This window comes from Heptranchias perlo, chromosome 9, assembly GCF_035084215.1.
Source record: "Heptranchias perlo isolate sHepPer1 chromosome 9, sHepPer1.hap1, whole genome shotgun sequence".
NCBI lineage: Eukaryota > Metazoa > Chordata > Chondrichthyes > Hexanchiformes > Hexanchidae > Heptranchias > Heptranchias perlo.
Genome location: NC_090333.1, coordinates 32444991 through 32470785, shown reverse-complemented (window position 1 = coordinate 32470785; position 25795 = coordinate 32444991). Strand labels below are relative to the sequence as shown.

General features: G+C 45.1%; 1 protein-coding gene across 2 annotated transcripts; it reads right to left on the bottom strand.

Annotated features, from left to right (window-relative positions):
* mutyh (mutY DNA glycosylase) lies at window positions 1-25795 on the bottom strand. 2 transcript variants are annotated; one of them, XM_067990137.1, is made up of 16 exons: window positions 25634-25795; window positions 21548-21691; window positions 18481-18614; window positions 18323-18362; window positions 17289-17362; window positions 17150-17191; window positions 15770-15841; window positions 11091-11204; window positions 10158-10255; window positions 8125-8269; window positions 7465-7552; window positions 6723-6905; window positions 6017-6162; window positions 5585-5752; window positions 4674-4724; window positions 1-3493 (listed from the first exon to the last, which is right to left on the bottom strand). In XM_067990137.1, exons 2-16 carry the CDS (start codon window positions 21657-21659, stop codon window positions 3356-3358), a joined length of 1605 nt encoding a protein of 534 aa, XP_067846238.1. In that variant the 5' UTR covers window positions 21660-21691; window positions 25634-25795; the 3' UTR covers window positions 1-3355. The 2 variants fall into 2 exon arrangements, with proteins under 2 accessions (XP_067846238.1, XP_067846239.1); XM_067990138.1 differs by lacking the exons at window positions 17289-17362; window positions 21548-21691; window positions 25634-25795 and having other exon boundaries at window positions 18481-18515.

The following is a 25795-nucleotide window of genomic DNA, read 5'->3' as shown; positions in this document are numbered from 1 at the left end:
TATATTCCAGAGCATTTATTTGGAAAACAAAGATCGTTAAAAGGTACAAAACTGGTTATCAGTAATACAGGTAAAAAGGTGTTGTGAAGATGCTCCACAGACTCAAGTAGAGTCATATTTTTTTCTCTTAGAAACAAACCACTCCCAGCGTAAGAGTGTGAACAGTGAATAACAGGCAGCTGGCGTTATATCGAGAAGAACTAATAACAAATTCCAGTCCTCTCAAGTGTAATATACCCCAATATTATTAGTACAAAAACTCTGAAAACATTATTTGAAGTCCTACCATAGTAGTATAACATGTGACAACAGGAGCTCCCATTGATGCTGCAGGTTTGTTTGAAATCAATGGAAGTGAAATTTGATAAGAAGTTTGATGGAAAACCAGAACATTATACATTAATTTGACAAAGAATACAAGCAAATGACAAATGACAGACTGACTGAATTACAGCATTAAAATTCATTCATTCATTTATATTTCCCCCTTCCAATGTTACCCAACATCCAACTGCTGATGGGGCAGTAAATGGCTTGTTGCAAGGGGTTAGCCAGTGTCTCATGATGCAGCCATTAGCTGGTTCAAGAACCTCGCCCTCTGACTATCCCTCCCTTCTTGTACAGACAGAGGGAGGAAGCACCTCTGTTTTGTTTAACACTTCTTTCTGACAGTTCAGCTCAGATCAAAAACTAGTTGTGCAGGGGAATTTATAGACATGACGCAGTGTAACATCTCTGCATGGTGCCATATCGTCAGAGAACCTTTTGGATGGATCATTAAAAAATCAGTCCCCTGTTTACCCGCAGTGAGTTTGAGCGTTGAGTCTACCACCGGCCCAAGTGTGGCTCGTGACCTTTGTTAAGCTTTGACAAGTGGAAAATATCAACACAAAAGACAGAAGGACCTGGGAGGTGGTGCCATGAGCTAATAGCATTAATGTAGAATTAAGCTGCCTGAGAGATGATTCAGGATTATCCTAACTTTCACCAACAGAAAGCATACTGTTAAAATAACATTTATTTAAAACAATGCAGTAAATTAAAAGTAAAAATCAATTTTATATACAATCTATGTATGCTGAAAGTGTACGTAAAGGACTGACACCTGTTCTTCATACTTGTGCAAAAATAAAAAGCAGATGAATTGAAAATGTATATAAAAATCCCTCCAGTTGGTAATTTCAGTTGCACATTTTATAGAATTTCTTTTAGTTTTTATCAGCACCATGTGGAATTTCTTTTTCTGATGACAAAGTCTGAAGAGAGTCTGTAATCTAATCAAGACAAGGAATTCAGACTTAAGAGAGAACTGGATACTTGGGAGTGATTAAAAGGTAATAACATAACTGTAGGGGGAGGGAAAATCAGATGATGAAACTGCAACCTTAACTTGAGTCATTTATAATGGTCACCTGACCTCCAAGATTAAAGTACATCTTTGACACTTATGTACTTCAACAATGACTTAAAGAACAAAATGATTCTAGATTGGTTTCTGTGTTGGCAATGATGACCAGTACTCTCGCCCAGTGTAGGTCCACTCCCTATTGTGCAGAGCCAACGCTCAGTGCAAAGCACTCTCCATCACTCAGAGCCGACACTCAGTGCAGGGCGTTCTCCATCAGTCAAAGCCGACACTCAATGCAGGGCGCTCTCCATCACTCAGAGCCAACGCTCAGTGCAAAGCACTCTCCATCACTCAGAGCCGACACTCAATGCAGGGCGCTCTCCATCACTCAGAGCCAACGCTCAGTGCAAAGCACTCTCCATCACTCAGAGCCGACACTCAATGCAGGGCGCTCTCCATCACTCAGAGCCGACACTCAATGCAAAGCACTCTCCATCACTCAGAGCTGACACTCAGTGCAGGGCGCTCTCCATCACTCAGAGCTGACACTCAGTGCAGGGCGCTCTCCATCACTCAGAGCCGACACTCAATGCAGGGCGCTCTCCATCACTCAGAGCCAACACTCAATGCAGGGCGCTCTCCATCACTCAGAGCTGACACTCAGTGCAGGGCGCTCTCCATCACTCAGAGCCGACACTCAATGCAGGGCGCTCTCCATCACTCAGAGCCGACACTCAATGCAGGGTGCTCTCCATCACTCAGAGCCGACACTCAATGCAGGGCGCTCTCCATCACTCAGAGCTGACACTCAGTGCAGGGCGCTCTCCATCACTCAGAGCCGACACTCAATGCAGGGCGCTCTCCATCACTCAGAGCCGACACTCAATGCAGGGTGCTCTCCATCACTCAGAGCCGACACTCAATGCAGGGCGCTCTCCATCACTCAGAGCTGACACTCAGTGCAGGGCGCTCTCCATCACTCAGAGCCGACACTCAATGCAGGGTGCTCTCCATCACTCAGAGCTGACACTCAGTGCAGGGCGCTCTCCATCACTCAGAGCCAACACTCAATGCAGGGCGCTCTCCATCACTCAGAGCCAACACTCAATGCAGGGCGCTCTCCATCACTCAGAGCCAACACTCAATGCAGGATACTCCCCAACTTTCAGTGCTGACACACAGCTTAAGGCTCAATTTCCTGCAGTGCTGAGACTCAATACTGGCACTCGCCATTTGTCAAAGCTAACACTGAGGTCCAGGGCATTCTATATTGTTACTACATGAGGACAATCTCAAGAAATATAAAACTGATTTTACTGCAAGGTAGTCGACAAAATTTTAAACTTGGGCTTTGAAATCGCTCTCATTTCTAATTTATACAGTAGAATTTGGTGGGGAGGGGAGGTTATTCTATTTTGGGTCAACATTTGTGCTTCTGGTGGATGCCCTGACAGGCAGTGATAAGCAGCGCATGTGTGTGTTGTCCATGCTGAAGCAATAACATCTGCAATGAGAACAAAGTTTACCGACTGAAAACCCAATTGATTACTGGGGAACAACGGTCAGTGTATTTTATGTAATGAATTTTTAAAAAGCCACCTTGCAAGGCAGAATACACAGTACAAGGCAGAGCTAATTATTCACTGTCTAAAACTGATTATTATTTGTGAACTGCAACATAACCATAAACAGCTCACACCTGCAGCAGGGAACACAACCCTGTACTATTGGACTGCTATTAGTGGTGTGAACCCTTTTAGGACTGTACACACTAGCACATCACCAACTCACAAATGTTGCTTGAATGTGGAAAATGACATAGCGTGTTATTAGCCTCATGTGAATGGGCTTCTTGTGACATGAACAGAGCATCTATTCTCATCCACCTTTGAAATTCGATGGGAATGGGAATCCTCACCCACCAGCTTTCTAGGTTACCTTGATCTGGACTGGGATTGATGTCTAAGATGTAGGGTGAAGTATTATCCGACTGCTCTCTCTGGCCGACTACAATGGTTCCTTTGCAGCAGATCTGAAGAAACTGACCATTGAGAGCTGCCTCCCTCCACTGTCTTTTGGAGCTTTGTGTTTTCTTCTTTTTCGCTCTTCCCCACTTTTTTCAGAGCCATGATTTTGCTTGTCACACTACAGAGGGATTAAGATGCAAATTGTGCAATGTTAGTTTTAACTGGAAATTCTAAATAAGTTGTTTTATGGAAAAACAAGTGGCCATTATTCATGTACAAGCCATGACTGAGTGTCAACAGGCTACTTGATGACAGAGAATCACAGCCAAATCCAACCTTATCCTCACCCAACATTTACACATGCACACTTCCAGCAGATCTCACAGAACGCAATCAGGAGCTGTAGCCTTGGCCAATTTTCCTTCACCAAATTTGGAGTACTAAGGGCAATTGTTGCATCCTTAAAGTCACCTAGCTAAGACCAGCACAAAGCAGGCATTGAACTAGGAACCTTCCTGGACTGCATGGTTCAGCTATTCACTTGACAAACTTAGTCATGGAGCAAGCTCGTGTCCACACCTCTTGATGGCAATGCAACTAAATTAAGTAATGTAACATGAAGGACTGGTGAATCTTCGGCTTCGATATTAACCGCTCACGATAGGTGGGAGAGGGTTGGGGTTAAAAAGTGAAATGCACGGAATGCGACCCCAACCCACCACATACGCGCCCACCGCCGGATATCGGAGCGTCAAGGTTTCCCGGCGTGGAGAGGTGGGGCGCTTAATTAACATATTTAAATTTTGCTCCCACGGTGCAATTGGGAGCCTGATTTGAAGTTAACTGCTGCTGCACGGGTTTTCCAGGGATTGGAAAACTCCACAGCGAAACGGAGGCAGAACTGTCAGCTCCCCAAGGTAAGTGGCTGTTCCTTGTGGACCAGGAGGAGAAGCATTATTCCCCAGGCCCCTCAAGGAAGCCTTCGGCCTCCCCCCAGCCCCAATCTCCAGCCTGCCGACCTTCCCCCCTCCTGATTGCCGGGGACCGTCCCCAAGGGTCCCTGGCTGTGGCCTCCTGCCGCTGGTGTTCCCTCCTGCCCGCCGGCCGGGCTGTCCATTTGGCCAGTTGCCGGGTGGGAGACGGACCTACAAAGGTGTTAATGAGGTCCAGCCGTTAAGATCGGCAGGACCTCCGCGCCCCCGGCCTTGCCGGGTTCTTCGGCTGTTTTCAGCCTTGCCCGCACCCTCCACGCCAATATTGGGCCTTTGTGTCTAAATCTAATATCACAACAAACTAAAATGGGAGCGTGTGGAAAATAACCTGGAACATGCAAAAATAAATTGCGAGAGCTTCCATACCTTGTCAAACAGTTTCTCGTTCCTACTTGAGTGTTTGAACAATCGGAATACCTGAAATTATGATGAAAAGGTTAGATTGTGAACTCTGATCTAAACATATAAATCACTCACCCTTAGGAGGCAATTGTGTCAGAGCTCCAACATGTTGTCCCATGGATGTGGGTTCATGCCCACAACTCCTCAAACAGCTCACTGCTCATCTCAATCATGCCAATACACAGAGTGATGATTGGAGGGCCACTCTTATACTAGGTTATGGAACATCAGTGGCAGAGGTACAGGTCCAGTCTATTCTCTCAGTTGGATGAGGTGCATGGTGCACGCAGATTACAGAGGTAACAAGAGGAGCCCCATTTATTCCCAGTGATGGATGCATCCACAATTATAAAAAGCTGAAGCTTTAAAATGACAATCTTAGTAACAAAATTTAGAATATTAGAAAGCATGAATCAAGACCATGCAGCTCAGTTAGCTGACCCTGTTTAGGTCCACGTAGAGGGCCTAAACAGACCATTTTTAACTCCCTCCATCCTCGGTTCCAAACCCTAACTCCTCTACTCCTTTGAAGACTTTAGAGAGTCCACTTTCATTGTACACGGTTGACAGACTTAAGAATAACACTATAGTGGAGAGGGGAAAGGAAAGAGTGCTTTCAGTATAAAGTACTTCCCTATTTACATAATTCAAAATAGTCATGAAAGTTCTTCTTTACCGGCTAAAAAAAATTTCATCTCCTCACCAGCCACAGTGAAGCTGAAAGGAGCTGCTCAGATGTGGCAAACCATCACTGACGAGCTCTCAAGGCATCAGCCTGGAGACCAATAGTGTTCACAACTACAGAGCTCTGTCCGTCTCGTTTTGTTTCTTCACTCATGCGATTCAGCAGATTCGACAGCTGAACAAGCTTTTACCTTCTTCATGGCTGTAGAGACAGCCGATTGATGAAACTCAGCCTCTGTTAGCCAGCGAAAGGAAGGACGTTCTGTCTCCTCCTGCTTCACAGAATCGGTGGTTGTATCACTAAGCATATTACCGTACACATGGTAGGTCTGGTGAATGTGAGAAAAGATATGTACTACCTAAAAAAAAGAGAAAAAGAAAACGGGTAATCCATCCTGGCCTTACACAGGTTGATGAAATGGTTGGTTGATGTCAGTAGAACACAGTAAACACAATGATATTATACCATCCAATCAAGTTTACAAATCATTCTAAAGCCATCTAGGGGCTTAACATTATTACTGCAATGACATTTGCTGTACTTTGACAGCTTCAATCCAATTCTGGGCTCCTGAAAATTGAGCGGGACTTCCATTTTCAGTCAGCGTTGCTTCCAAACTCACCTCCCCCATGCGCTGTAGATTCGTGTCTGTAACTGAACTCCCCATTAATTCTGTAAGCCGATCTAAAATGATGTGCTTCTGCTTCTTTTCAGTCAACTCAGCCTCCAATAGAATGCTGGGGAACTCCCACATCCCAGCCAATAGTCCTGACAATCAGAAGGATACACCACAATGAATGAATGGCTTCAAGGCTCCAGTTTGAAAAGGAAAAGAAGGAAAGAAAGAAAGAAAGAACTGAATTGCAGTCACCATTGTAATGTAGGGAAAGCATAACCTCACAAAATTACTACTACTTCATAACGGGTAAAATTTCTACTACTCACACAATATATTGCCTCTGATTGAGATGACCAATTTTTGCCATATTACAGTAATTCTTGTGCTTCACACTTTTGCCCACTTTTATCTGTAGAGCTATGCTCCCCCTAAACAAATACACACATGTATCAAGCATTCAGTTGAGTTCAGCTATGAATCTATGAATTTTCTCTTGGAGCTCTCACTGATTCAGTAGAATATTTTCCTAGATACCAAAAAAGAGGGTATTGACTCCAAAGACACGTACACCTGAAGTAATTTCCATCTTTTACTAATATTGCTACACCTCTCAAAAAGATGGAAAGCAAACACAATAGCATTACAATTTTCTCTCCTCTCCCCATCCCCCCCTCACCCCCCCAAATTGTTTCCAGTTAACAGTAGGTACCCAAGTTGGGTCTCTGAACTAGGAAGTATTCTTCTGTATCATCAGTATCCTTCTTCCGCGTCACCACACAGGTCAGTGTTCTCTCTGTTCGTGGTGGTTTCTTTGTAGGTTTCCTTGGGAAATTCATTACTCCAAGACCACTATCCCAGGATTCTTTGTCCGGTAAACATAAGGAGCAGCTCCCTGCAACATCAGACCGAAATATTACTTTATTGGGTATTCACAGATGGCCTATCATAACGCAGTGTGGTACAATGACGTGTTCTACCTCTGAAACTTACTGGGCAGGGAATCAAGGTCAACCACATTGTTAGGGCTTGGCTTCCAAAGGACTTTAATTCGATCAGTCTGGGCTGGATTCCTGCCATCCCTGCTCCCAGAGATTTAAAGATTGTGTGCAAATGCTGCAGCTCCCAGAGAATAACAATGTGACGGGATCAGGGGGGAGAATTTTTCTGCAATTCTCCAAATGGTGAGTTCTTGATCTAGGGTACCGAGTAAAAAAATGGGATTTTTGTTCTCAGGACAGTAGGAAAAAATAAAAGAGAATTTTAAATCAGAGGGCGAATTTCTGCAGCCTCTCTCAGGCACCTCCTGGTGTTTGGCTCAGAAGAGGATTTAAAAAGGAATCTTAAATTACTTCTTACATGTACAATGTGCTCCTAGTGTTAATTTTTTTTAAATAAAATGCATCACCCCACATAGACTGTACAGTGACACAGTATTTATTGTTAATTCTTACCACACTCTTCGATGTCTGGGGTGGAGGAGGGCTTTGATGTGGCATTTCCCAGAAGTCTCTTTAAGACTATTTCCCGCTCCTTCATAACCTGAAAGAGCACAGACACAAATTCTTTGGACTTCAACTTTACCCAAAGCTTGTGATGTAAAGGCATTACCTACAGTACATTGTTACTTCCCCCGCCCCGCACCTCCCAACTACCACACAGTTAAAAAAAGTCTGCTCTTCGAGTTTTTAAACCAGATCGAAGTCTCCAGGCTTCATCTTCACATGGATGACCAAATTGATCAAACCCAAAGGCGAAGGGTGTCAGGGCCATTTTTAACCCAGTAGCAACCTCAAGATCTCCAAAACCATATTTAGCAGAAGTAATATGCAGAGTAAAGCTCCAGTGATAGGATTTTTCTTAGGGGCGAGTCAGCAGCTTTCAGTCTAGAGGCATGCTTGCTGGGGATTGAAATCTTGATGTGCACTGTACTTGTGAAAAGTTCTGGATCACTCACTCAATCCTGCAAATGTTGATGAATGACTCAGTCAACCAACTGATGAAAAACCATAGTTCTACAGGTCATTTCCTCGGTTACTTGTACAACAGTTGGTTATTAGTGCACGGTTTATCCATCAGTCACCTATTTCTTTCACCTAGTGTTCAAAACCTACCTGTCGGTAAGCTCTACAGTGGGTCTGAAGAGGGCACTCTGAACAAAGTGGAGCTTTGGGGGTACAGACAGTAGCGCCCAGCTCCATCATAGCCTGGTTAAAGTCTCCTGGTCTAACTGGGTCCACCAAGGTATTGACCAACATCCTACAATGAAACAACACCATGAAGAGTAAGATTAAAATATACATATCACAAGCCTTCCCCACTGTGACAAAAACAAAACATTTTTGTCCTCTTTTAATTAGAATCATAGAATGGTTACAGCACTGAAAGAGGCCATTCAGCCTGTCGAGCCCATGCCGGATCTCTGCAAGAGCAATCCAGCTAGTCCCACTCCCCCGCCCTTTCCCCGTAGCCCTGCAGATTTCTTCCCTTCAAGTTCTTAGCCAATTCCCTTTTGAAAGCCACGATTGAATCTGCCTCCACCACCCTTTCAGGCAGTGCATTCCAAATCATAATCACTTGCTGCATAAAAATGTTTTTCCTCATGCTGCCTTTGGTACTTTTGCCAATCACCTTAAATCTGTGTCCTCTGGTTCTCGACCCTTCTGCCAATGGGAAGAGTTTCTCTCTATCTACTCTGTCTAGACCCCTCATGATTTTGTACACCTCTATCAAATCTCCTCTCAACCTTCTAGGCCCTAAGGAGAACAACCCCAGCTTCTCCAGTCTATCCACGTAACCAAAGTCCCTCAAGGGCAATTAGGGATGGGCAATAAATGCTGGCCTTGCCAGTGACGCCCACATCCCATGAACGAATTTTTTAAAAAGTCAGGCCTAGGACGCTACCCTGAGGAACTCCTTTGTGACAGGTATGACTCCAGCCACTGGAGAGTTTTCCTCCTGATTCCCATTGACTTCAGTTTTACTCGGGCTCCTTGGCACCACACTCGGTCGAATGCTGCCTTGATAATCGAGGGCAGACACTCTCACCTCACTTCTGGAATTCAGATTATGTCTATGTTTGGACCATGGGTGTAAAGAGGTCTAGAAGCCAAGTGGCCCTGGTAGAACCCAAACTGAGCATCTGTGAGCGTGTTACTGCTTTCAAACACTGAAGTGAGAACTTTTGGAGACATAAGATAGTCCAGTAGATAACAACAATTATCAAACAGGGTTTGCTGTTTGTTTTCCTGGTACGTTACCAAAAGCTGACCCAGATCTCACTGCAAGGATAAACACACGCGAAAGTATGGGAAGTTGATCCTCACCCGTGAAAGTGATCTACGATATGAAAGCCAAAATTTTAGGGTAAGATGATTTAAAAAGTTGCAAATGGTAACATCCTACATTTGGGGAAAGGTTTTGAGTGCTGTGCATTATGAAAAGTAGGTTTACAATTTCATTGCACACAAAGCATAGGGGAAATCTTCTACATAGTTACATCCCAATCTCAGCCTTGCCTTTGAGAGCAGGGGGTACGAGAAATTGCTCCAAACGTATTTCCTACAACAGAGAGGGTTGGGGGGGAGGGGTGGAGAAACGTACAATCTGACTCACACACCTCCATGCCACCAATCATAGGCAGGGGCCCGGGAGCATGAAGCCTGCCTATCCTTTCAGCCAGGAAATGCTGCACAATATAAAGAAACATGAAAAAAATAAAAGGGGAGAAAATACAGACTGAAACTAGATGAACAATGATGTAGTCGGTGATAAAAAATTGATTACATCACATCCAGATTTTAACCTGTTCCATCTTTACACAAAGACTGAATAGCATAGCTATCATTATAGAATTAAAGCAAAACTCCGCCTGATGGGTTCCTAACAGTAGTCAGGATTATGGGAAGTGCTGATCAAAAGTGAAAACGAACTTAAAAAATAGCCTTTGGTTACACTCTCTCTTACCGAACAGTTTTGTCAGAGGCCTGTGATCACACCACCCACCCTCCTGGATGGTGAATGATGCCAGGATGGAGGGGAGAATTATAAAAGATCAGAACAGAAAGGGACACCTTGTTCTTTAAAATCCTTAGCATGCTGCTGGTCAGTATACACATTACATCAATAAGAGAAAAGCGAATGTTACCAAAGGCCTTCAGTCACTGCTGGGCTGGTGCTGTCTGCTCCGATCGCTCTACTACGACACAGCACTCGGATTACATTCCCATCCACCACTCCAGTCACCTACACCAAGCAAAGCATTGAGTTCAAAGCAGGAATACTCAGCTGCAAATTTTTCCAGCAGAAAGGAGAGATTTTTGGATTTATTAAAAGAGAATAAATAATTCATAACGATTTAGAAGCATATCATTGAATGATGTATTTTCCAAGATGTAATTCCCAACCAATAAATAGATGTTTCCTCTTATATATTCCCCTAATACCCTTGTGCCCATTGTGTTACTGTTATTGTGACATGATGCATTTAAACTTTTGCTCCATGGTCCAGGGGTTTAAAGATTCTTCTGCTTCGAGGCCTATTCTTCTGAGGGTCTTAACTTGGAGAAATTATTCCTCTGAAGTTCAAACAAGCACCTCTGTAACATCACTCTGTTTTGCTATGTCTAAAAATGTTACCCACTCATTTCTCTTTTCACTCCTCCTTTTAATCCTCCGCTGACTCTTGCTTGAATACAGTTCCATGGCAAATCTTGATTTTAAACCCAGAAGGTGAATGACTGAGACCAGCTAGCTCAGTATTTAGGATCTTCCTCAACTGTGTGAATCAATACAACTCTATACAGTGCATTCATTTATTTTAAAATTGAAAACAGAATTAGATTTTTCTAATGAGTACTTGACAGTAAAATATTGCCCCATCCCAGAGCCCTCAACTAGTAAAATATGGCAAACAGGTTACTTACCAAGTAGATACAGTTTGCACTATAAAGTCCAGTTTCCCTAATAAGAGGGCTTAACAATATGGATATATGCAAGTTTTATAGCATACACTTGACAGTAAATATAGGAGCGTAGCAGCACACTTAGAGAGAAGAGCCCCAATATGCGGTTTTCTCACCTGTCCAAATGTGATTGAGGCAATAGCAGCAGCCGTGTATCTTCCAACCCCAGGCAGCAGCTTTTGCAGCTCCTCTGCACTCTTTGGCATCTCACCTTTGAACTCTGACACAACCTATGAGGAGGGACAAGGATTTGAAGATTGCATAACTCTGCAGGATTTTAAGAAAGTATTTTCCTTTTCCTCTTCCTAGTATTTCATGGTACTAGTTGCCATCCCTGATTAAAAGGATGGGACAGGTGACATTCAGAGCTCTCCTCCAATGCTGCTCTGAAACTGGTCACTCAGCAGTGTGCAGAATGGACCAGGACAACTCTCTGACTTCCCCCATCTTTTTGTGAGGACATGCGTGGCCTCTGCATGGTGCTTACACAGCAGCGTGACTGTGACTAGGAATTCAGTACATGGAGAATTGTGGTTGCAATCTTCAATCCTACCATTCTGTGGCATAGCAGCATCAGAACTCTGCTACACTTACTATTGGGGCCCGATTTTAGCACCCGGTCTCGGGTGCGTTCTCGGCGGGGGGGCCTCTAAAATCCCGGAATCGAGGAGCGGGATCGGATCGCGCCTCGATCCCGCCCACTTCCGGGTTCGGCGCTGATGTGCGGGGGTGCGTGCGCAGCCCCCGCTGGTGGGAATCCCGCAGGCAATTAAAGCCAGCGGGGTTCCACTTGAGTGTATTTATCTAGCTATTTCAGGTCATTAAATGACCTGATTGAGTTGTTTTTTTAACAAGTGTGGGATTTTACGTTGAACTGAGACGGTTTCCCATACTGGGGGAAACAGTCTCACTCCAAACGGACGTGTGGCAGCTGCCAAGGTGCATTCCACAGGTGGGGGGGGAGAGCCTTCACCAACGCAGGAGGACACTCCGTAACATTGGGCAACGCCTGCCCTCCACCACCCTCCTCCAAGCAAGAAGATTCACCGGCGTGGAAGGGCAACCCCTGTGCGAGGACACACTTTTCTACCGTGCACAACCCCGCAGACCTACACCTGCCAGATGGGTGCTGCGTTGACATCCTCGGAGGACGAACAGCATGACCAGCCTCAGCAGCCTCGCAGTCCACGCCGTCCGCCTCAGAGACGTGCATCCCCACAACACAGTGCTGTGGCACATCCACCTGCACAGCAGGATGGAGGGCAACCGCAAAGAGAGATGCGTCGCAGGAGGCACTACCCTCCGCACAGGGTCTACAGACTGAGGCTCAGCTTCATGGACCTCTCTGAGCAGCAGTGCATACGTAGGCTCAGAGTCACCCGCCAGGTAGTCGCCGACATCTGCAGCCTCCTTAATGACGAGCTGCTCCCGGATGGACCAAGCAGCATCTTCTTACCCGTCGCCGTCAAAGTCACCACTGCCCTCAACTTCTTCGCCTCCGGATCCTTCCAGGGTGCCACGGGGGACATCACCGGGGTCTCTCAGTCGTCTGCACACAAGTGCATAAGGCAGGTCACCGATGGGTTGTTCCGCAGGGCCTCGACCTACATAACTTCGCCATGGATGAGCGCAGCCAGACGGAGAGGGCGGTTGGATTCCATGACGTGGCTGGCTTCCCACGGGTGCAGGGTGTAATCGATTGCACCCACATAGCAATACGGGCACCTCCACATGAGCCAGGGCTGTTCATCAACAGGAAAGGGTATCACTCCATGAACGCCCAGCTCATCTGTGACCACCGCCAGAGATTCCTACACGTGTGTGCCAGATACCCTGGCAGCTGCCACAATGCCTTCGTCCTCAGGGAGTCCACCGTCCCGCCCCTCTTCCACGCACCCAACACCGGCAACAGCTGGCTCCTCGGCGACAAGGGATATCCCCTGCACACGTGGCTTATGACACCTCTGAGGAACCCCATTACCGAGCCGCAGCGTCGACATAATGACAGCCACATTGCTACCAGGTCTACAATTGAGCAGGCTATAGGGCTGCTCAAGATGCGCTTCAGGTGCCTTGATCGTTCCGGCGGAGCGCTCCAATACACGCCACTCCGAGTGGGACGAATTATAGTTGTCTGCTGTGCCCTGCACAACATGGCACTACAGAGAGGGGTGCCACTGGAGGAGGCCCCATGCACACCCGCCACCCACATTGAGGACGACAATGAGGAGGAGGAGGAGGAGAAGGAAGAGGAGGAGTAGGAGCGAGAGGAGGAGGAACGACCCATGGCCCGAACACCGGCTCACCTGCGTGCTCGTCAGGCCAGGGATGCACTCATATGCCAACGGTTCTCCTAACATCACACTGTGTGAGGCGTTCACATGTCATAACGTGCACAGACGAGGGTCCATACAGGCTCCCTCCACAGAAGAGTGGTGCCTGTACACCTGCACCCACTGTATTATGCCCAATGGGTGGGACAGGGTGGTCGTCGTCATGATGAGGCGCACAACCCTCAGAATTATGGACAAGAGGTGGCAGCATCGGTGAGAAAAAGTGACTTTATTTCGTGTTGCCATTCAAAGACTGGAAATAAAAAGATAACAAATAGACAAACACCCTGGTGCAATCCCGGTGTGCTCACGGAACTTTGGGTTTTCGTTTCCTGGTACCCCTACGTGGTGCTACCCCTGTGGCTCCAGCAGAGGCGGTGGCAGGTTGCTCCTGTTCATGCCCTGACCTGGTAGATGCTTTGGCCCGACGCCCCCTGGGTTTCGGTGCCCGTGAGGGCACCCCCACAGCCTTCCAGGCTGCAACCGGGGACATCCCCGGTGTCGCTCAGTCGTCTGCGCAGATGAGCCCTGCAAATACACCTACACCCACTCTGCAGTGACACAATGGGTGGCATCAGTGGTGGGTCCTCATAGGGATACCCAGGAGCGGGCATTATTGCACAAACCGGACAGGATTCGTGAAGACATGGCACTAGTGGAGCCAATATAATGTGTGATGTGAGTTGTTCTTTAATTCAATAGAAGTAAGAACCATGACAAACCCTCAAACACCCTTGTGCATCCCCTTCATGCTCACGACACGTTTGCCTTACGCTTCCTACTGCGCATATGTGATGCATGCCCTGTGGCTGCAGCACAGGTGGTGGCAGGTTGAGTGAGGCTGGCCGTGAGAGAGATGCACGAGAGGGTGAGTATGGGATAGAGCCATGAGATTGTATGAGGATTGGGTTGAGTGGTAGTGGCGGGGTGAGTAGGTAACATTCGTGCCAGATAAGTGCCAGGCAATGACCATCTCCAACAAGAGAGTCTAACCACCTCCCCTTGACATTCAACGGCATTACCATCGCCGAATCCCCCATCAACATCCTGGGGGTCACCATTGACCAGAAACTGAACTGGACCAGCCATATAAATACTGTGGCTACGAGAGCAGGTCAGAGGCTGGGTATTCTGCGGCGAGTGACTCACCTCCTGACTCCCCAAAGCCTTTCCACCATCTACAAGGCACAAGTCAGGAGTGTGATGGAATAATCTCCACTTGCTTGGATGAGTGCAGCTCCAACAACACTCAAGAAGCTCGACACCATCCAAGATAAAGCAGCCCGCTTGATTGGCACCCCATCCACCACCCTAAACATTCACTCCCTTCACCACCGGCGCACTGTGGCTGCAGTGTGCACCATCCACAGGATGCACTGCAGCAACTCGCCAAGGCTTCTTCGACAGCACCTCCCAAACCCGCGACCTCTACCACCTAGAAGGACAAGAGCAGCAGGCGCATGGGAACAACACCACCTGCATGTTCCCCTCCAAGTCACACACCATCCCGACTTGGAAATATATTGCCGTTCCTTCATCGTCGCTGGGTCAAAATCCTGGAACTCCCTTCCTAACAGCACTGTGGGAGAACCGTCACCACACGGACTGCAGCGGTTCAAGAAGGCGGCTCACCACCACCTTCTCGAGGGCAATTAGGGATGGGCAATAAATGCCGGCCTCGCCAGCGATGCCCACATCCCATGAACGAATAAAAAAAAAGGTAAGATGAGGATGAGGTTTGAGTGGGTATGAGGGGTCATGTGACAGAGTAGTGTTGGCAGTGCCGAAGGAGATGTGGGGTGGGGGCAGTGTTGTGGCAGGCGGAGTGTAGGGGAAAGACTACGTGTTCTCACTGTGGCTGACCTACTGAGGTCATTGGTGCGCCTCCTGCACTGTATGCAGGTGGGCGATATGTTGGTGGCGCAGCTGATCTCCTCTGCCTCCTCGAGCCAGGCCTTCTTGGTGGCAGAGGCAGGCCGCTTCCTCCCGGCCGCCGGGGGGAAGATCTCTGTCCTCCCCCTCCTCCTCACCCCATCTAATGATACCTGGGGTGAGGCATCATTAAACTGGGAGCAGCCTTCCCCCTGGGCTGCTCCATGCTGTAATTTTTTCTGTTTGTGGCAGCATGTGTCAGTGGAGGACTGCCCCTTTAAATAGAGTGCCTCCAGCTGACAGATCTTACTGCGCATGCGCAGCCTGCCCGACACGCAGATCAGCAGCAGGGAGCCCGGAGGAGCAGGTAAGTGGTTCCAATTAGTGTGTTGCCTGCTGGCCTACCCGCTGGGAACCCGCACCCCTGGTAAAATCGGGCCCTTGCACACTGCCAGAATTTTAAAAATATTTTAAAATGTATTTATAAATTCCTCTCCAACCAAATCACCAACTTTTTTTTTTAAAATAAAAGCACAGATGAAAAGGATATCATCTGAACCACAGCAGTCATGTAAGGATGCTTCAGGTACCTTTTGAGCTCCTTCATGCAATCTTCTTCCTCTGGAGTAATATCCAAGTCCTGACCACATTTCATTAACTTCCTGCAAGAACAGCATTAAGGAGATAATTTTTTACGTTACACCATGGAGGTACCTGAGACGGGGGTGAATATAATACCAAAAGATCTACTTGAATTTTACTGATGATGCCTGCAGGGCCACATTATTGAACTAAGTCAGATTAACACTCTATCACTGTAGAGGCGAGCGACGTTTGAAGGTTGGACATGTTTTATCATTTCACAAAAGACTCTGTTTTAATTTTTTTTTTAAAAAGAGGTTTGTGTTACATTTCTTAGTTTAAAAATAGGTTATTTTAAGAAAGACACTACAAAACTCAAAATGGCTTCTACAACTGCAAGTTTGGAGAATGGCTTCTATTCTTATGGCTCTGCGTGAAGTGTACAAGGAAAAAGCCAGTCAAGTCAATACAGCCAATTACCAACAAATGTGTACATCTGGATAAACAGTTATCAAACCCACCCAAGTGCGAGAAATAACTAGCATGCATCACTGCAACATATTCTGATCAGAGCAGCCCACCACAGGTGGCCAATGGCACACTTTTGAGTATGTTAAGAAGCTGATTGTTCATCATTCAAGTAAGGTGCAGATTTCTTGCAAACTGACTTCTCAAAAGGGAGGGACTATATTTCAAAGGGATCTATAGATACAAGAGTGTGACATTTTTGATTGTACCAGTTACGGTTTTGACCTTTAAGAAAAATCTGCAAAGAAAACCAATCAAAGCAACTCAACTGGTGGGTCTGCCTGTTTAACCCTTTCAAAAACAGGTTCAAAGGTGCTTCTGCGAATGAATATCAATGAATAAACCTGGTTCATAGTCAAGTCTGTTATGAAAGCATCGGATGTGACTGATATTAATAATCTTCTAAAGTGATGTGGACACATTGGAGAAATCCTTCACTTAAATCCAGACAACAAATGGATCCATTGTCCATCTTGGGCGCGCTATCCCAAATTACTTTGCATACAAGATCTAACTTTATAGGAAGCATGCCCATTGAACTGGCTTTTGTGCTGGGCATGGGCAAACCAGAGAATCTTCACATAATTGGCTTTACCTAACTCATTGTGTGAAGCGCTTTGAAACATTTCATAAAGATTGAATAAAGTTTTGTAAAAATGCTCAAGTAGTTCTTTTCTTTTAGAACGTGATCTCCACAACATTGACATAGAATTAAAGAAACTTTAGAAACTATGGAGCAATTTCTCAGTTCACAGCATTTGCTCAATAAAAACGTTTTAAAAGTTTTTGCAGAAACACAACAGTAGTTCTCAAAGGGTTCATGGAAATTAATACAAACAGGTGACCGAAACACCTTTTACCTCAAGAGTGGCTTTAGCGAGATCCTGCAGGGTCGACCATCTCTGAAAGTGAAAGCAGTGACAGGACGTTAAGACTTATGCTGTCTGTACCAACCAAAACTATTCTCAGAATGAGACCAATGAGACTATTTTTTTTCACCTGCATCCATTTGTTATAGTAGTTGATCACTGTGGCAACCTGTGTTTGCTGTAACATGATCTCTGACACCCAAACTGTGAAGGAGGATAAGGCCAAGATTTTTAAAAATTAGAACATTTTCATAAAAAGGAAAAAGATACATAGGAAGTGCTTGACGAAAAAAGACCGAGGTCCATCTAGTTCGCCTTCTACCATCCTAGTAGTCGCATGAAACGATAATGGAGTTGTTGACTAATCATAGCAATCAATCTCTATCAATTAGTCTACAATAGATGCAGAGATGGCATGAGGAAACCCCCAGTGGTGCCTACAATCTCAGATGATCTCAGTAGTGTTATTGGGAGAGGTGCTGACGGGAGGATAGCTATTTTCTCATGGAGAGAAAAATCAAAGAGTCAGTAACTAAGCAGCTCTCACACATCTTCTAGCTGCCAGAAAAACATTGGCAGTGCCTTGAAGCAGAGGCTGAGGAAGGGTAAAAGGAGCAAGGGGACCAATATAAAGGGAGAAAATACAAAACAACTTACTGAATAAACTTTAGTATTTATAGTGAAAGGAGGGGCAGAAAGTGCATCTCCACTGGCTGATCATTAAATACAATGCGCAGGAAAAATATGCAATCCAGCCTGTCATACCTTCCTAGGCGAACTACAGAGCATGACATTGTAAAGACAGCAATAAGGGGAGCTATAAATGAGCAAATACTGGTCACCTCAGTGCCTGGCAGAGGAGCTTGGCCATTTAGAGTGATACTGTATTGAGAAAATAGCTGCCCTCCTGTCATTATGGGATATGGAATTTGGAATTCCCTTTGTGGCGAGGATTTGGTCTAAGCTGACCAATGGGGGAGTCTGAGAAAAGGCCAAGTACTGCTGCAAAGAAGGGTGAACTCAATTTTTTTTGATCCTGTTAAAGAGTAACATTGGGAGAGGCCCAGAAGCAGGTCACCAGCCTGCCTTCTTGGTCAGGAAAAGGTGATGCAAGAACAAAAGGCAAAACAATGGGAATGAGGAGAATATAGTAATTCTCAATACCTGCATAAGCCCTCTTGTTCAAATCAGACTCTGTCACAGCCTAGAAAATAAAATGATTAATTAATTTAATAAACATTACAGAACAACAACCCTTAGTTTTATTATAATCAAACAATTTGGGGGGGAGGGAGACAATGAAATTTGGACACTCATCATACCATTCTCCTCCAGGGTAACTCCCGTTTGCTTTTATCATACCAGGAGAGCAGGCTCGTCCTAATGGAATGGATTTCAATGAGATCCTTAAAAGAATGGTAGCTGTTTTCCTTGATAGATAAATCCCTTGGTAACTCTGTAAAGGCAATAAAGACAACAAAACAAATCAGAAACATTGGGCAGTTACTATAGATATACAGAGAATTGCAGGCCATAATCACTTTATGTATTGAAAGCGAACACATATCAATGTCAGGGGATATTGGGAGTGAGGTACATGGCCAAACATAGTGAGCCTGATTGTAATCCCATTTAAATATAGGGGGGGGTTTAAATTCGATAACCCCTGAAAACGGGCACGGGGATCATGGTGCACAATTAATCCGCATCTGGACATTGAGATGCAGGTAGCACATAACATTCATGCTGCCTGCTATTTTACATGATGGCTGCGTGAAGCCAGCCCTACCTGCATTGTTGAGTGGCTGCTCACCAGCAGAGGGCAGGTATTGCAAGTGGCTAGCACCACTTAAAGGCAGCCTGCACCTCTTAAAGGGAAGGTGCACTGAGGCTACAGGAAATGGTGGAAGTCAATGGTGAAGTGAATCTGTGCTGCAATATAGTGAAACATGGTGATGATGGGAACTCTGGAATTTTTTTAATGAGCAACAACTTAGCTGCTCAAAGTTTGCGGGACTCTTATATTTTCAAAATATAAGGGACGAGTCTGAACGGAGATCAGAAATCGCACACGTAAAACACAAATGCAGCTCCTGTCCTTAAGTTTACAAACTGTTGGGTTCCTTCAAAACATTGAATAAAGGTTGCTCAGCACTACACCCCCATCACCCACCTACCAACAAACTCTTACAATCAGTACTCAACTCTTCCAATCAGATGCTTCATCTCACCCTCACACATTACCAATGTTGCAAGCCGCACACCCACAACTCACAGGTCACACACACTGGCAAAGCTATTCAACCATGACAGCCATATCACCCAGGCACCTTGCAGGACACTCACCGACACGTCTCGCTTTCTTGCAGGAGAAGGTAGAGCATAATAGAAGGCAGAAAATGGCAGTGGCTCCATGGAACATGAATCTGCTGTCCTCTCTCAGGATGACAGCATTCCTGCCACTCCTGCCACTCCATCTGTGCCCTTGCTGTTGCCTGTCAGCTAGCCAGCCCACTCCCTGCAGACTATAGAAACTTTATTACAGGAACATAGGAACAGGAGTAGGCCATTTAGCCCCTCAAGCCTGTTCTGCCATTCAATGAGATCATGGCTGATCTGTGACTTAACTGCATATACCCACCTTAGCCCATATCCCTTAGTACCTTTGGTTAACAAAAATCTATCCATCTCAGCTTTAAAATTAACAATTGAGCTAGCATCAACTACCATTTGAGGAAGGGCGTTCCAAACTTCTACCACACTTTGCGTGTAGAAGCGTTTCCAAACTTCACTCCTGTAAGGCCTGGCTCTAATTTTTAGACTACATCACCTAGTCCTAGTATTCGAGTATAGGAGACCTCCAAAAACAGGTACAAATGCATCAGCAGCCAGAAGCAATAATCCAGCAACTATTAATCCTGCATGATCCCTTTAAATAGCGTTGGTGTGGGGGGGTCCTCCATGCCGTTTAAGACATGTTCAGCTGTGAGAGGTTAAGAAAGTGCGTTGGCTGGAGCATGGAGTTCCAAAATCACATCTGTCCCTTTAAATCAGCGTTGCACACTGATCTACTGCATAATCTCCCTACTTTACATGCTGCCGGCGTTCGCTAAGTGCGCACACGCACAAACGCCTTTACCAATATGGCGTCCTGCGTACGTCACGCCAGAAGTGTGCGTCGCAGATACCGTTTTGGGTCCTTAGGACTCCACGTAGCGCCTACACAACAAGCACTATGCAGCTCAATTTAGCCCCCATGGAGTGGCATTTCTTTTTCCAGACTAAAATACATAATAGGATACATTACGTCAAATTTTAAACCAAAATGAATGAGTCTCAAACAAATGAGATTTGTTTGGTTTGCTAAGCAGATTAAGATTTTTATTTCTCTAACAAGCTATTCATTTTAGTGCCTGTTACAGTCATGGGCCAAACAGTATCTATTTGGCAGGCAGCATTCACTCTCACCCCCAAGAGTCCTAAGTTTCACACCATTTTCCAGATTTATTTTAGCAGTCTCACATTGTGCAGGAAACATCCCCAAAACTGTCTTGTTTCACTGCAGGCGTAATTCCCCCCTCTTCCACCCTTCTCTTTCCCCTTGCAATCCTGCTCAACCCACCATCTCCCTCTTTCTCCTCCCTCCAATTTGCCACGCATCCGAACACAGTCAGCCCCATTCCTGTGCTGCTGACCCCGACACTGCTACTGATACAATCCCAATTAGCCTACCCCTTGTTCCAAAATGTACAGATATCCCACAACTGGAAAGCTCTGGCACAGGATATACCCAAAGCGTAAACCTCCCAAAAAGGGTACCCGGCAGCTCCCAGCCCAGCATTTTGAGACCGTTTTTAAAGTCCATTGTGCTAAAAAAAGAACACATTTCAGGGAAGTGGCACGGGACAGAGTAACTGTGCTACTCCGGGACCATGCGTTAAATCTAGTCCAGTCAAATGTTCTGCTTTTTGACGGCTGGATGTATTGTACATGAAATGAGCATGGGCAGTAACAACAGAGATCCCAGTGAGTGCAAGTCCACATCACGGAACTCCCCGGAGTTAGTAACCTCCTTCAGAACTCATTAGAATGAGTGGGGTGAAAAATACAAATGCTACCATGAAGAGTGACAGTGCTCTTCTCAATCCTTACTGTGCACTTTGGCCACATTATACCTGACTTGGGACTGCTTGAAGAGGATGCTGAGTGCACTGAATCCATCGCCTTCAAAAACATATAAAAAAACACCAAAAAGAGATCTCACAAAAAAAAGATAGCACATAAATTTCAGAAAACTACAAAAATCAGTTCAACTAGAATCAGTAAATAAACAAGTTTTTAATAGGTCAAATGAAATTGTTAACAACAATCTGAAACCTTACTGCACACCTTCTTTGATCTGTTCACGACATGATCTCTTCCTTTGTGGAGAATTTTTCTCATTTTCCTTTCTTTTAAATGTTGTTTTTCTGCCCATCACTGTGGTTCTCAACTTGCTCATTATATTCTCTGGAGATCAATGCGTTCAAAATTCTGTAACGTAGTTCAGTGATAAAGGAAACTTATAGCATAAGAGCAAATATTTGTATGTAATGCATTTGCCCTGTACCTCCTGAAATGAATATTATTCTGACTTAAGAATGAAAAGATCACAGCCAATTCCAGGCTGTACATTCACACTGATGCATTTCATGGAATCTACAAATCACCTACGTGTATTAAACCCAATAATCCCAAAGCCAGCCCTGCATTCAATTCTGTGGAAGTGAAAGGTAAGGCCTATTATAAGATGTCAACCTTGGCTCAGTGGAAGGAATCTCACCCGAGTCATGAAGGTAGTGGGTTCAAGCCCCACTCCAGAGATTTGAGCACAAAGTCACAGCTGACCCTTGCCAACATTACAATAGTGACTACACTTCAAAAGTACTTCATTGCCTGTGAAGTGCTTTGGAATATGCTGAAGATGTGAAAGATGCTATGTAAATGCAAGTTATTTGCATTGGGAATGAAGATGGGCAAGTGGGTGAAGTGACAGTGGGTGACCATATTGGGGATAGTGACCACCATTCAGTTAGTTTTAGCATCATTATGGAAAAGGACAAGAGTTAAATCAGGAATAAATGTTTTAAATTGGGGGAAGGCAAATTTTACAGAACTAAGAGGTGATTTGGCAGAAGTGGACAGGACACAACTACTTGAGGAGAAATCAGTGGCAAGCCGGTGGGATGCACTAAAAAGTGAAATTCTACGGGTACAATGCAGGCATGTCCCCTCAAAGAAAAAGGGTGGCACTGCCAAATTTAGAGCCCCCTGGATGTCTAGAAGTATACAGGGAAAGATAAAGCAGAAAAAGAAAGCTTATGACTGTCACAAAAAACTAAATACTGCAGAAAGCCTAGAGGAGTATAGAAAGTACAGGGATGGCATAAAAAAGGTAATAAGGAAAGCAAAGAAAGGGCATGAAAAAATATTAGCTAGTGAGATTAAAGAAAACCCAAAGATGTTTTATCAGTACATTAAGAGGATAGCTAAGGAAAAGGTGGGACCTATCTGGGATGATAGAGGTAACTTGTGTGTCGAAGCAGAGGATGTGGGTAGGGTTTTAAATGAATATTTTGTCTCCATATTCACAAAGGAAAGGGATGATCCAGACGTAGTAGTTAAAGCGGAGAGGTGTGAAATATTGGATAAGGTAAACATAACGAGAGAGGAAGTACTAGAGGGACTGGAATCCTTGAAAGTTGATAAGTCACCAGGGCCAGATGGATTGTTTCCTAGGCTATTGAAGGAAGCCAAGGAGGAAATAGCGGATGCTCTGAGGATCATTTTCCAATCCTCACTAGATACAGGGGAGGTACCGGAGGACTGGAAGACTGCAAACGTAGTACCGTTGTTTAAAAAGGATACAAGGGCAAGGCTGAACAATTATAGGCCGGTCAGTCTTACCTCGGTGGTGGGCAAATTACTGGAATCAATACTGAGAGATAGGATAAACTGTCACTTGGAAAGGGATGGTTTAATCAGGGATAGTCAGCATGGATTTGTTCAGGGAAGGTCATGCCTTACAAATCTGATTGAATTCTTTGAGGAAGTGACAAGGAGGATTGATGAGGATAGTACAGTGGATGTTGTCTACATGGATTTTAGTAAGGCATTTGACAAGGTCCCACATGGCAGACTGGTCAGAAAGGTATAAGCCCATGGGATACAGGGAAATGTGGTGAATTGGATCCAAAATTGGCTCCGTAACAGGAAACAAAGGGTAAAAGTCAATGGATGTCTTTGCGAATGGAAATCCGTTTTCAGTGGTGTGCCACAGGGGTCAGTGTTGGGTCCCTTGCTGTTTGTGGTATATATTAATGATTTGGACTTGAATGTAGGGGGCATGATTGGCAAATTTGCAGACAACACAAAAATGGCCGTGTAGTTGACAGTGAAGAAGATAGCTGTAGACTCCAAGAAGATATCAATGGGTTGGTGGAGTGGGCGGAAAAGTGGCAAATGGAGTTCAACCCGGAGAAGTGTGAGGTCATGCACTTAGGGAGGGCAAACAGTAAAAGGGAATACGCAGTAAACGGGGATATATTGAGAGGGGTAGAGGAAGTGAGAGACCTTGGAGTGCATGTGCACAGGTCCTTGAAGGTGGCAGTACAGGTAGATAAGATTGTGCAGAAGGCATACGGAATGCTCTCCGTTATTAGCCGAGGTATAGAATACAAAAGCAGGGATGTATAAAACGCTGGTAAGGCCACAGCTGGAGTATTGTGCGCAGTTCTGGTCACCACATTACAGGAAGGACATAATTGCTCTGGAGAGAGTGCAGAGAAGATTTACAAGAATGTTGCCAGGGCTTGAAAATTGCAGCTATGAAGAGAGATTGGATAGGCTGGGGTTGTTTTCCTTGGAGCAGAGGAGGCGGAGGAGAGACTTGATTGAGGTGTACAAAATTATGAGGGGCCCAGACAGAGTAGACAGGAAGTACCTGTTTCCCCTAGCGAAGAGTTCAAGAACTAGAGGACATAGATTTAAGCTGATTGGCGGAAGGATTAGGGGGGACATGAGGAAAAACATTTTTACCCAGAGGATGGTGGGTGTATGGAATTCGCTGCCTGAATTGGTGGTAGAGGCAGGGCCCCTCAACTCTTTTTAAAAAGTACCTGGACCTGCACTTAAAGTGCTGTAAGCTGCAGGGCTACGGACCGGGTGCTGGAAGGTGGGATTAGAATGGGCACCTGGTTGTTCGTTGAGCCGGCGCAGACATGATGGGCCGAATGGCCCCCTTCTGTGCTGTATCTTATCTATGGTTCTATTTCTTTCCTGTAATCCAATGAGCACTAAAATGCTTCCTGAGTTGCTTATAATAATTTTCATCTAAGGATAATTAAAAATGTTCATATGAAATTACAAAACTACATACATGCATTGTGCACAACAGGTAAACTGCAACACATTTATTTAGCGGGTGAAGAGAGCTGTGAGCAGAAATTTCTTCACACGGAGAGTTAGAGCATGGAATAAAGCAATTGAAGAGATTGCTGTACCTTTTAAAGGAAGATGGATAAATATTTGAAGCAGAGGAAGGTATATGCCCATGGAGAAGACAGCAGGGTAGTAGGATTATTTTAGCAAGAGCTGGCAGGGTCACAATGAGCCCAAAGGCTTATTTCTGTGCTTTAAACTTCCATGGTTCTAACTCTATATATTTGTCCTATTAATTGCACAATACATTTTGGGATTACCTTTCCCAATTCAACATCCTCCAGATCATGACAATTATATTTTTGTTGGCTAATAGCTTCAGTAAGTCACCTTTGGTCTAGATCCAACAACAACGACTTGCATTTATATGGCGCCTTTAACATAATAAAACGTCCCAAGGCACTTCACAGGAGCGTTATCAAATAAAATTTAACACCAAGCCACATGAGGTATTAGGACAGGTGACCAAAAGGTGTCTAAGGTTTTGCACCAGACGTATGTAAAGTATTGGTACCAATGTGCAAGCAGCTGGAAGAAAATTCCCACTTTCACAAATGACTGTTGTGTGATGCTCTTAATTAGTTACCTTGAACTTCTCTCTCCACTAAGTGACAGACCTTTAATCACCAGTATTTTACCCTAATATCATGCAGATCAAAATGCTCTCCAAACACAACTCAGTTTTGGAAAGATTAAAATCATAATTATCCTGCCCGGTGTTTTTCCCCAGTGAAGGTGGACTTAGAACAAACATTTCAGGAGTTCACCATTATACTTTATTGAAATCTTAGTGTCAGGATTTTGCTCTGCTTTACAGTGATGAGCTCTTCAAACACAAATATAAATCACAATCCAGCGAGGTTTTCTTATGTTGAAGGAGACATAAGCAATGTTTGAAATTATTAAATGTTTGCTTCAGACCCTATTAAACTAAAATAAACTAAACTAATGGAGACCCGGGTTTGCCCACCTGGGTCCACCGGCTGCAGGACATACCTTCAGGGCCCAATGATAAACGCTGGCGGTGGATTCACCCAAACTTCACCCAGAAATAAAGGGCAGATGAATATTTAGTGAAAACTCAATACTTAAACATCGACAACAGGCGCCCGCCAGTAATTTACAGAAACACAACTCCAGGGACAGACCGCCCAATGT

Coding starts and splice junctions, on each gene's coding strand:
- mutyh (XM_067990137.1), bottom strand. CDS start 21,659: ATGAGCAAGTTGAGAACCACAGTGATGGGCAGAAAAACAACATTTAAA. Junction 18,615..21,547: donor TCGTGAACAGATCAAAGAAG/GTGTGCAGTAAG, acceptor TTGCCTTTACAG/AGTTACCAAGGGATTTATCT. Junction 7,553..8,124: donor ACTGTAGAGCTTACCGACAG/GTAGGTTTTGAA, acceptor GTGCTCTTTCAG/GTTATGAAGGAGCGGGAAAT.